At 55.3% G+C, this 12,243-nt stretch overlaps 1 protein-coding gene across 2 annotated transcripts in view; it reads right to left on the bottom strand.

The window, feature by feature from the left end:
* The window catches only part of ADAMTS2 (ADAM metallopeptidase with thrombospondin type 1 motif 2), a 242,258-nt gene that overhangs the window by 229,098 nt on the left and 917 nt on the right, over positions 1–12,243 (bottom strand). For both annotated transcript variants that reach the window (XM_019028538.4, XM_004043129.5), the window contains exon 2: positions 11,328–11,722. In XM_019028538.4, coding sequence (XP_018884083.4) covers positions 11,328–11,722 — 395 coding nt within the window. The remainder of the gene's footprint in view (positions 1–11,327; positions 11,723–12,243) is intronic.

The following is a 12,243-nucleotide window of genomic DNA, read 5'->3' on the forward strand; positions in this document are numbered from 1 at the left end:
TAGGAGCTCTGAGGCAGGAACCAGAGATGAAGAACAAACATACATTTATCATTTCCCACTATCACAGGGTCTCAGACAGTACCTCAGTCTGTGACCCAACCTGCATTGCCCCAGAGGCCCAGACCTCAGCTCAGGGCCAGTGCGCTGGGATCAGTGGCCAGTGGCCAGCCATCGTGCAGAGGAGAAGGCAGAGGGGAGGGAGGGAGGGGATGGGAGAGGAAGGGAGGGAGGAGTGGAGAGAGGAAAGGAGGGGAAGGAAGGGGAGGAGAGGAGACCAGGAGCCTCCCAGGGCCTGGGCACCTGCCTGGGAGGGCACTGAGGAGCACCAAGGAGGATGCCTACCGCTGCCCCCACCTTGCCCTGATCAGGTCTGCAGGATCAGTGCTCAACGCCCACGGAGCTCCAGGTGGCCGCCAAGTGTGGACAGCCCTGCAGCGAAGGCCAGCTACTGCCCTGGGAGTCCTCACCCCTTTATCCTGCCCGCTTGCCTGTGAGGACCCCTCCCTACTGTGTGGCCTTGGGGATAGCCATGCGACGGCGGCTGCCTTCCTTCTGCCGGGGCTCTGAATTTCCAGGTGAGAGACCCGAGAGCAGAAGGCCAGGAGTCGACACCGCCGTGGCAGCTTCCCGCCTCCCAGGCCAGGCCATGCCTACTAGCCATCGCTTCCTTCCACCTCAAGCCCCCCATGGAATTCCCTTTAATGGAGGCCAGCCAGCCTCATCCCCCTCTGCTCCCTCGCTGACACACGCCTTGTGAGGCAGGTGGTGTCTTAACTGGGAAAATGGAGGGTCACAGGCCAGCAAGAGAAGAGCCAGGCCCCAAGTCTGGTCTGTGAGCCCCCCACTCCCTACAGCCCTCGCTAGTGAGCACCCGTCATGCTGTACAAAAGACTCTCCTGTGTAGCTTTTGAAAAGTATAGACCCCAGGGCTCACGCAGGTCTGACAAAGCAGAATCTCTCAGGATGGGGCCTATGTACAGATGCTGTTCAAAGCTCCTCAAATCCCATGCCCATCAGTGGGCAGGCAGATAGATCACACAGTGGAAAAGCTCTTCTGCAAGACAAGCCACAGATTTGGTTTTTTTCTGGTTTTTTTTTTTTTTTTTTTTTTTAGACAGAGTCTCACTCTGCTGCTTGGCTGGAGTGCAGTGGTGCAATTTCAGCTCACTGCAAGCTCCGCCTCCTGGGTTCAAGAGATTCTCCTGCCTCAGCCTCCCAAGTAGCTGGGACTACAGGCGTGTGCCACCATGCCCAGCTAATTTTTGTATTTTTAATGGAGATGGGGTTTCACCATATTGGCCAGGCTGGTCTCAAACACCTGACCTCAAGTGATCTGCCCGCCTCAGCCTCCTCAAGTTACACAGGCGGGAGCCACTGTGCCCCGCCTACAGATTTCTTCTAAGGAGGGAAATGTCTTTGCTTGGAAAAACACCTTCTAGAAGCACATGGGATAACAGATAACAGTGGGACTGGAAGAGCAGGAGACTGTGCAGACAGTGCCGCCACCTCAGAGCAGCCGGCAAAGTCCGCTGTTAAGACACAGGAGGAGAATGGAGGGATTGCTCCAGAGAAACTGGACAGAGGGAGGGAGACGCCACTGGGAGGGAAGAACCCACAAATGCAAGTGGAAATGCCCCCACACATGGCCCAAAGGGCTTTCCAAGAACAGGGTCCTGTTCTCCCAGAAGCCACCCGCGTGGCCGGGAGGTGCTGGCTCCCCCACCTTCTGCAGGAAAGCTGCCCCTCCCTGCGAGGGCTTCCCATGGTGCGTAAATGGGGACTGGGTTTCATTCCTGGCCCGGCAAAGTGGACAGCTGAGGCCGAGGCTGAGAACACGAACACCCCGGAATCGCAACACCTCTGGCTTTTGGAGGTGAGAGAAGGGAGCGTTAAGAGTTAAGACACATTTTATCTTGATTTCAGCTCCTTTACTGATAAAAATGGGATCTCAGAAAACGAGAATTAGAGGATATTGCCTTCACATGAAATCCATCTTAATCCACAGCAAGCGCTGTATTAAGCACAGAAATGCCGGGGGCGTTGCCGTTATAAGCCAGGCACAGATGAGGATGCGTGTAGCCACGGCCGCGACTTAACATCGCTCTGAAGGTTCCAGACGGTGCAGATTGGAGATGAGGATCCAAAATTGTCAGTGTTTACAGAGCGCAACTGTATACCTAGAAAACCCAAGGGACTCCACAAAGATATATTAGAATTAATGAGTTCAATCAAGCTACTTGATAAAAGATAGTTCTATAAAAATCAATAGCCTTCCTGTGTACCAACAATAGATGGAAAGTATTCAATGAGCAATGGCAAAAAGAAAAAAAATCCTTGAAATAATCCTGATTTTTAAAAATGGATGACCTGTATAAAAATATATATATATAATACTTTATGGTGCAACATCAAAGCAGAATGAAATAAGCTGAAAAATATACTATGTTCCTGATGAATACTGTAAATTATGTCAATTCCTCCTTTAATTAGTTTCTAAGTTTAATTTACTATCAATCAAATTCACGAGGGATTTTTCTACCCGACAAAACAATTCTAAAATTCATTTGAAAGAATAAACATATGTGACCAGCCAAGAAAATTTTGTAAGAGAATACCAGCAAAGGGGGACGTATCCAGCCAGATGTTCCAAAGCCACACAGTCCAACAGAAATAGAACTCGAGCTTTATATGTAGCCATGTTTTAAAAAAAGACACAGGTGAAATTAATTTCAGAAATATATTTTATTTAACCCAGTATGCCCAAAATATTACCATTTCAACCTGTAATCAATACTTTAAAATGATCTATTAAACATTCCACATTCTTTTTGGGGGGTACGAAGTCTCTGAAATCCAATGTATATTTTATACTCAGGGTACCTCTCAATTCAGACCAGATACATTTTAAGTCTTCAATAGCCTTGTGTGGCTTATAGCTACTGTATTGCACAGCGAAGCTTCAGAGTACTTAATACTTTAACTATTAGAGCCTTACAGTTCTAATAATAAACACAGCTTAATATTGGTACAAGAACAGAAAGATGGAAAAGTAGAATGTATCTGTGGTACTGCTTAACCTGAGGTTTCGTTTGCAACTGACTGGCGATGGTACATACTATAATCCATAAAATAGACAGATGTAAATACATACCAATATGCTCACAGCTCTCAAGCCCCTTTTCATCATATGTCCAGAAGCTCTGTCCCAATCAGAATGGCCACTAGCAAGCCTTAGACAAGCCTTGCATGAAACGTAAAGACACCCTACTTTCCATGTGCTCCCAATCCCTGATTTCAAACAGCTGCGTGGGAGGGATGGGCAGGGCAAGGTAACGGGAAGGGCTGCAGAGCCTCCACGCCCTCTCTGGGCACTCACCCTCCCAGCACCTCACCTGTTCACCAACCCAAAGCTCTCCAAACCTTGTCGTTTAGGGGTTTTCAAAGGAAAAATACCCGGGTGTAAAGATGACAGGCTTTAATACTTGGAAATACTTTTAATACATTGAAATTTCAGATTAGGGCTTTCAAAGGAAAAATACCCAGGTTTAAAGATGAATCCCGGACATTCTGCTCAGAGCTGGTGAGGGCTGGTCCCTCCAACACGCATCTTTCCATTTCCCAACCCCTGAACTGAGGATGCAATCAGCGGACCTCACACCCTGGCCCCGGCCCCCGCCTCCTGGGCCACGACACTTCCAACGCAGTCCCTCACTGTCAACACCCTGGACACTCAAAATGTCTTTGAAGAGTCACACTGTGAGGTCAAAAAGTTAGGGTGCACGCAGAAAGGCGCATGTAGCTTTGCATTGGTGAGGCAAATACCTACCCTGGAGGAAGGACCGCTACTTCATAATTCACAAGAGGAAGACCCCCGGAGGCGGACGAAGCCAACCGAACTCAGTTCCCGGGAGCCGTGACAAGCGACGGCCAGGCAGGAGAAATGGCCCACCCATTAGGCTGCAGACAGCATCAGAGAAACCAAGCACTGTGGCAGTGGGGCCCGCGCCTCCAGGAAACCACAAGGCACAGAGCTGCAGTTTAAATGGGAGTGTCTCCTCTTTCTTGGTGGCGTATAAAGTAATGGTGTGTCCTGTAACTGATGGCACCTTAGAGCTAATGAGATGCAGACACGGCCACCGCTTTCTCACCCCCGGGCCTGGGGTAGGCGCTTGCTGCACACCCACCCTTTCACTGCCACTGAAGTGCGTGCGGACAGAACCCATCTTTTGCTATTGGAGGAACTAAGGTTCTCAGCATCGTGGTGCTTGTCCACCCTGCGCGGTCACGAGGGGCACAGCGGACCATGTGACCCGCAGCAGTCTCCAGCCCACAATAGGCCCCTGCCTTCCCTGGGTTAACCCGTGAAATGCACAAGGCAGGGTGGGGATGGCGTAGATAGAGCCTGCCTGGCTTCAGCAGCACCCAGGCCTTGGTCCTGGACACTAGGGTTCCCTGTGCCTCTGAGCGGAAGCTGTGCACCCCACTCTGCAGCCCTGGAGTCGTCGTGCAGTGTAATTGAAATTCATGGACAAGCCCGAGGAGCCAGCTCCGGGCTCGGTAATAACTTCTCCATATTAATGGCAGCACCGCAGACCCTGTGGACAGCTGATATTTAATATGAAACATACGCAGCGGAGTGTGCAGCTCCTACCTGAATCCTCCCATTCCGGGGTAACCACCAGTAGGGGATGGGGGTGTCTAAAGTGGCGCCAAGATTGAGGGGGCTGGGGTCCTCCTCTCCCCTGAGTACCTCAACCCCACTTAAGGCCCCTCTTCTACAGAGTGCAGGAAACCCCTCCCGAGAAATACATAAACACATGCTGGCCCACACTCACTCAAATGCACACCCTCCCATGCAGACACACTCATGTGCACACACAGGTACACAGTCAGACATGCAAGCACATATGCACCCCCCCCACACACACTGTATGCAGGTACTCCTACATGCAAGACATGCAGAGGCAACACGTACATGCACACACTCCCGCCATGCACAGGCCTAGGACATGCACACGTCCACATGCAGCCAGCAGCCTGCTGTGCCGGCAGCAACACAGGGACCCCCAGGGCTGCCCAAACCAGAGAGGCAGGTGGGGTAAAGAAGGACATGTCTGCCTGCCAGCACAGACTCAGGGTCCCAGGAGGGCTGCCATGCACACTTGCCTCTTTGGGTCTTCAGATACCAGAGTGGGCAGGCCCAGACCATAGCTCAGGCAGCCACGAAGCAAAGCCAGCCTCGCTGCTGAGCGGATGTCCCTGGCTGATTCCCTTACTCACCCAGGTGTGACCCCTGTAAGACTCACAGCAGGCCTGGGTGAGGACCTGGCCTTCACCTCCCAGCTCACTCTGCACGAGGGCCTGAATTCACTCACTCACCCACCCAGGTGTGGCCCCTGTGAGCCTCACAGCAGGCCTGGATGAGGACCTGGCCTTCACCTCCCAGCTTACTCTGCACGAGGGCCTGAATTCACTCACTCACCCAGGTGTGGCCCCTGTGAGCCTCACAGCAGGCCTGGGTGAGGACCTGGCCTTCATCTCCCAGCTGACTCTGCACGAGGGCCTGAATTCACTCACTCACTCACCCAGGTGTGGCCTCTGTGAGCCTCACAGCAGGCCTGGGTGAGGACCTGGCCTTCAACTCCCAGCTGACTCTGCAGGAGGGCCTGGATTCACTCAGGCATGACTCGCTAAGCGCTGGAGACACGGGCGACAGGGAAGCCATGGCGAGCCATTGAGCAGGAGAAGCCTGCCACACCTGAATGAGCACATGGCTGAACACATTGACCAGTGCCAGAAACACACACAGCCACACAATGGAGGGCAGGCCGGGGCTGGGCAACATGATGCGGGGGTCCCAGGGAGAGCTGGCCTTGCTGGGCTCCAGCTGAGACCAGCGCTGACTATGCCGGCCTTCATGAGGGGCTGGCAGCCGGCTCCACTCTGCCCCTCCCCAAAGGATTCCAGGAGAGACGCCAGCCCACACAGAGAGAACCTGCATATGTAACTCCTAGAGCCTCGGTTTCCTACCTGTGAAATGGGGCCACGGTGGCTGGCTCACAGGAAATCCGCAGGGACTGGGTTCAAAGCCCCAAGCACAGGTAGATGGTGTGGATGCTGCTCCCCGGACCCCCTCCTGAGGCTGGCCGCCGCCTCCAGAGGGACTGCGCTGCACTGCTGGATCCCTCAGGCATCTCTGTAGGGGCCCTCAGCTCACGTAAGGCAGCAGGGGAGGGAGTCACTGCCCCACCCTCCCAGGGGCACCTGAGGGGAACGCTGGAGTTCTGCCTCCTGCAGCCCTTGCTCCCGGAGTCTCGTTCCAGACCAGCAGAGCAGGCAACTCAGGCCGAAGCTGGAGGGCCCTGGCCAGGTCACGGGGGCCTTGAATGCCAGGCCAGTGGGTTTGGATGTTTTTAAGAGCAGTAAGAACCACTGAGAGGTCTTAAGTGAAGGCGTGACATGAGTTGCTGCATGGTTTCTAAAAATCCCTCTGGCTGCAGAGTGGAGAAGGGTTGTCGGGGAGAGACCATGGGGCAGTGGGGGGCACAAGAGCAGAAGGCAGGGGTTGGCGCCAGGCATGGAGGGAAGCCGGGTCCTGAGAGAGCTCTAGAATTGGAGCTGGCTAGGGGAGGGCGATCCTGGAAGGGTGGGGTCTGGAGGAGAGTGGGGAGAGCCACGTGACTTGAGTATAGCGTCATCCAGGGAAGGGGGTTCCAGAGGCAGCCGAGCAGGCAAGCCTGGAGCCCAGGAGGACTTCTAAGCCCAACATGGGGTCTGGAGTCCAGGAGAAGGGTGGCCCCAACCGTGTTCACCACCCTGCACAATTGTCCTCCTCCCTTCTTGTATGATAGGCCCCTCTTCATTCCAGAGTTTGGGAGTCTGTCCCTCCCCCTCAGTCCCAAAGGTGGGCAGGAGACCTGGGCTAGGCCCGCACCACAGCCATGGGTTTGAAGATGGGCCTCCAATCCCTCCCCCAACTCTCACAGGTGTCACCCAGAGAGGAGGGCTTTCCATCTCAAAGGTTGCCTCCTTGGAAAACGAGTTAGGCCTGGAGCCGCTGGTGGCCCGATGTGGTGGGCCGGGGTTTGAGGGATGGAGAGCAATTCTGAAATGAACACTGAGAGGCAGGGCTGAGAAATGGATAGCATGCTCTGAGCCCCTGGATTCAGCCAGGCCTGAAGCCAACACTCCTCAGGACCCCCAGATAATTGGGGCCATGGTGTCCCTTGTTTGTTTCATCCAATATGAGCAGGGGTTTCTGTCACTTAAACTGAGCAAGTCTTATGGTGACAAGTATGGTGGAGGCTGAGACTGGCCTTAGCAGCTGTGTAGGCTGCTTGCAGCTGGGGCCCACAGGAGCCTCTGCTCCTACCTGGGGAGCCCTGACACCCTAGGGAACCCAGAGGTTCCTGCAGCCCCTCTTTAGTCTTCCTGATAACCTCTCATTGCGATCCAGGCAGTGCCAAGGTGGAGTGGGAGGAAGGAAGACCCTACCAGCGGCAGCTGCAAATCCCAGGTGCCCCTCACCCCACTGCACAGTCCCAGGGCCCGCTCACACCTGCCTGATCTGCTCTAGCACCTGAGCCTGCTGGAGCCCAGTGTGTGGCCTCGAAGGCAGCAGCCTTGCTGGGAAAAATGAAACTCATCTCGATCCCTTAGGCCAGCTTCTGACTTCTCTCTGTGGCCTTTATGACTCTTAATGTCCAGCAAGACAGAGTGGGTGCCTGGCCCAGATAGCAGCCCCGCAGGGGAGCCCCAGCCTGAAAGGCAGCAGCCCTGGCTTTCTTCTTGCCATGCAACCTTGGGTCTCTCTGAGCCTCAGCCATGCAGTGGGGCAGCCCTATCTCACAGGGTTGTGGGGTTCGCATCAAGCATCCAGGGAAGGGCATACACTTCCTCCTTTGGGCCCCAGGATTGGACCAGGCCTTGGAGGGCAGACCGTCTCCACCGCCCAGCCCATGGAGGCTTCATCCACTGCTGCCCAGCCTGGCAGGAGAGGATCCCCGTGCTGCCCTGAGTGGGGAGGCAGAGGAGGGCAGGGTTGCTTCCATCCCACGGAAGTCCCAGCTGCAGTCCCCCACCAGTGAGGACTTAGGCCACCCATAGGAGCTGCAGCCCAGTGCAGGTCACGAGCCAGTCAAGGCCACTCAGCTCCCAGGCCTGCTCCCGGCTCCACTCACACTGACGATGGTCAAACCCACAATGAGAACGTCTCCAGGAGTCAAATAAGAAAGGTGGGAAATGTTTTAAAGAAATGCATTTTTAAAATTCTTTTTGTAGGCATGCAGGAAAAGGCAACAAAACATAGTGAGCATGGCCTTGGAATCAGATTTGTGTTCAAATACTGGCTTCGAAGCTTGAAGCAAGCTATCTCGACTTTTGGAACCTCAGTTTATTCATCTGTAGAAGGGGGATGATGTCGGGATATGTTCCGTAGGGTGCTGTGAGGATTAAACAAGGCGAGGTGGCACAGGGGGCTCAGCTGAGAGCCTGGCACACAACGTTAATAGGAACAAAGTCAATTGCCACTTACCATCATCACCTTTTACGCCAAAAGGCTTCTCATTGGGTTTCTAATGGGCATGTAAGAACCATGTGAAATTAGCATGCCTACCACGCTGCCCAGGAGATACTGGAAAACTCTTCCGCAGCAACGTGAGGCACAACACCACTCCGTGCAGCCTGTTTTGCTCGTGCCTTGTGCAAAGGGACATTTTGCTGTGGATATTATGAATAACCCCTCGCTGTGGATATTATGAATAACTTCCGTCTAGTCACTCAACCTCCCAGAGCCTGAGTGCTCCACCTGTAACCGGGGATGAGATGCCTCCCCGACCAGGGCTCTGTGAGGACAAGAGGCGCCCTGTGTAAAGCCCCAGGTCCTTAGCAAAGAAGCCTATCGTGGTGGCAGCAGAGGGGGATTTAACAGTAGAACAGACACATACGCAGCAACAAAGTCAGAAAAGGAAAGAAGAGGCCGGGCGCGGTGGCTCACGCCTGTAATCCCAGCACTTTAGGAGGCCAAGGCAGGCAGATCACAAGGTCAGGAGATTGAGACCATCCTGGCTAACACGGTGAAACACCGTCTCTACTAAAAATTAAAAAAAAAATTAAAAAAAAAAAATTAGTTGGGCGTGGTGGCGGGTGCCTGTAGTCCCAGCTACTCGGGAGGCTGAGGCAGGAGAATGGTGTGAACCCGGAAGGCAGAGCGCTTGCAGTGAGCCGAGATCGCGCCACTGCACTCCAGCCTGGGTAACAGAGTGAGACTCCGTCTCAAAAAAAAAAAGAAAAGAGAAAGAACCAATGGTGCTGTCCCACTGTCCAAGGCCATTATTCAGTGACAGCATTCAATGCCACTCAGGCAGGTCCCAGCTCCTCTTCCAACCCCAATATTCTTCCCAGCTCTGTCTGGTACATGGGACACTTCAGCAGGCCTGTCCTGCCCAGGCCAATCCACACCTGGTACCTCTGTACACACTCCTCCCTCTGCCCGGGTTGCCAACCTGCGTCTTTTCCAGCTGGCCACTCATTCTTCCAGCCCCCATTCAAATAGCCCCCCAGGAGCACACTCTCCAAGTCCTGGCCAGAGTGTCCGTCAGCCACCTTGACGACGACAGGAGCCCTGGGTGGGTACCAGACCTGCCTCATTGCTGACCAGTACAGGGGATAAACACATGAGAAGGTGCTGGCTGAAAAATGAATCACCAAATGAACTGCTGAATGAATGAAACAGCGACAAGTCCTCCCCAAAATGCTCTCCATCAGGAATGTATAGTACACAGGTGTTGGCCCACGAACAGACTGCAACCCCATGTCAACTCCCACCACCTTACCTCACCCTAAGTCCGCAGCAAGCATCTCCTTTCATTTAGGAAATTCACCTCCAGCGTAAAATGGGACACACCTCTGAGGCCCAGGATGTCCTCAGAGACAGTGGGCGATGTCAAGGGCTCACCATTTTAACCCAGCTCCTCCAGGGATATTTACAGTTGTTTGCAATATGGCCAAGTTCTAACTAAATCCAGCCAAAGGCAGTGATTTTCCAAAGCAACAAGTGATATTTTCTGTGTCTCCATAAAAAGAATGACAGTGGTTGCGGAGCCCTGGTGTAATTGCCGGCTCTGCAGACTGTAGGATGAGCCTCAGCTGCCCGAGTACGGGTGTGCTCAGGGGCCATGGGAGCTGGGAGAGTGGCCACTCACTCAGGGCAGGAGTGCCCTGAGTAGCAATTAGAGCGGAACCCATGGTGGGCGGCTTCAGATGTCTGGCCAGCACAGCCAGCCTGACCACCACACACCCAATCCAAAATAGAAAACTGCAGTGGCCTCTGCTGTGTGCCAGGCCCCGGGCAGCCGGACAGAGCACCGCCAATGTCAGCCTCCTCCCTCAGCATCGATCCAGGCTTCCTCTGAGGCCCCCTTGTGCTGAGCCATGGTCCCTCCTGCCCTCTCCAGGAAGCAGAGCTTCCCAGAGCTCCAGTCACAGGACTAGAGAGGCGCAGGCAGTCTCAAAAGGGACCCCCTAGCCTCTCTCTTGTCCTTCAGGGGCTGCCCCCAAAAGATCAAGCAGCTCATGGGCACTAGAGCCTTCATTTCCAAATGCACCCCTCAGCTCAAAATAGAGAAAACCAACTTTTCAAAGAACCAGCTGGAGTTCAACAGGAAACCACAGCAGAAAAACCAGTGATTCCCGGTCAGCCAAGGGGCAGAGGGCTAACTGGGCATTTCAGCATCACTGCCTGCTCCCTGGGCTGGTATTATCCGCATGCAAGGAAACAGGAAGACTGATTGCCAGCCCATAAGTCCACCACACACATATCACGCCAGTATGCACAAGGACGGACACAAACTCAACAGATGCTCAACACACTAATGTGCAGAAACCCAGACACATACGTGCACAAGAGACACTGGCACACGCACATGTTCACACAGGTGCACAGGCACCCAGATGCAGGTACACACCAACGTTCCACAACACATGTGCACACACTCACAAAGGTACACACACATACACGGACCCACCCCCGGATGCAAGCCAGAGACCTGTTCAGGCAGGCAAAAGAGAGAGGCGCACGCTCCTGCCTGCTGAGCCTTTTGGAGACCCGGGTGCTCCCCATGCATAAATGGCCCCCTGCTCAGACCAGTCAAAACAACCTGCTTTCCAGACAAGCCCTTCAGTTGGAGCACGAGGCTCACTAAAGCACGGGAAGGGCGCGGAAAGTCCTCAGCGCAGGCCTTGCCCTCCCAAGGGACTCCCAGGTAACCCTTTCCCAAAGCCCAGGCGAGAGCAGCGGAGAGAAAGGAGCTAGAGAAGTGCGTACTCACCAGCCCATCGCAGTTGCTGAGCGCCACAGAGGAGGCTTCGGCTAGGCCGGCCACGTCTCCGACGTAGAGACAGCTCCCGAGCAGGGGCTCCACGCGGGTGGTGCCCTTCTCGCCCTGCCACTCCATAGTGGCCCCGGGCGCCACGAGGCGGGCGTTGGGCCGCAGCCGCAGGTGCAGGTCTCGGCCAAAGACCGTGACATTGTAGAAGAGGTAGCTGCCAGGGTCCTCCTCGTTGCCTCCGGGGAAGCTCGGGGTCCGGACCGGGGCGGCCCTGCGGGCTCGTACCCCTGCTCTGGACGTAGCTGCCGACACCACGTGGGACACCAAGCGGCCCTGGGCGTCAGTGCGCACGGGCACCGCCAGGATGCGCTCCGCTCCGTGCCCCAGGGGCCCGCCTGCAACGGGAAGGGGCGTTAGATCGGCGGAGACCACGGAGCCCCAGTGCCTCAGAGACCCGCCGGCAAGCCACGCCTCCCCAGACCCCACCCCACTGCGAAGGGAAGGGGCATTCCGCCAGGCGACCCCAGAAGCCAGCCTGCACCTCCCCGGCTTTCCTGCAACCGGGAAGGGGCGTTAACAGGGCCACCACTCCGGGGCTCCGCCACTCCCCAGCCGTTCCCTCCTCCGGGGACCTTGCCTGCCAAGAGCTCTGCCCCCTGCCCCGTTCAGGGTTGGGGCTCGGTGGGAACCTCCCCGTGCCCGAAGGGACGACCCCGTCAGAGAGTCCCCCGACCCTTGCACCTACCGTCCTTGGCAGGACGTGGAGCTGCTCGGAAGCCATTCCGGGTTGGCCCCCTTACCCGTGTGCCACGACCCCTCGGCGGGCCCCTGCCGCCCGAGTGCCCTCACCGCTAGCCTCCGGAGCGGCGGAGTCTCGGCTTCCCCGAGCACGAGCGGCCTGTCCTGCCTGCCCAGC

Source organism: Gorilla gorilla, chromosome 4 (assembly GCF_029281585.2).
Source record: "Gorilla gorilla gorilla isolate KB3781 chromosome 4, NHGRI_mGorGor1-v2.1_pri, whole genome shotgun sequence".
Lineage (NCBI taxonomy): Eukaryota > Metazoa > Chordata > Mammalia > Primates > Hominidae > Gorilla > Gorilla gorilla.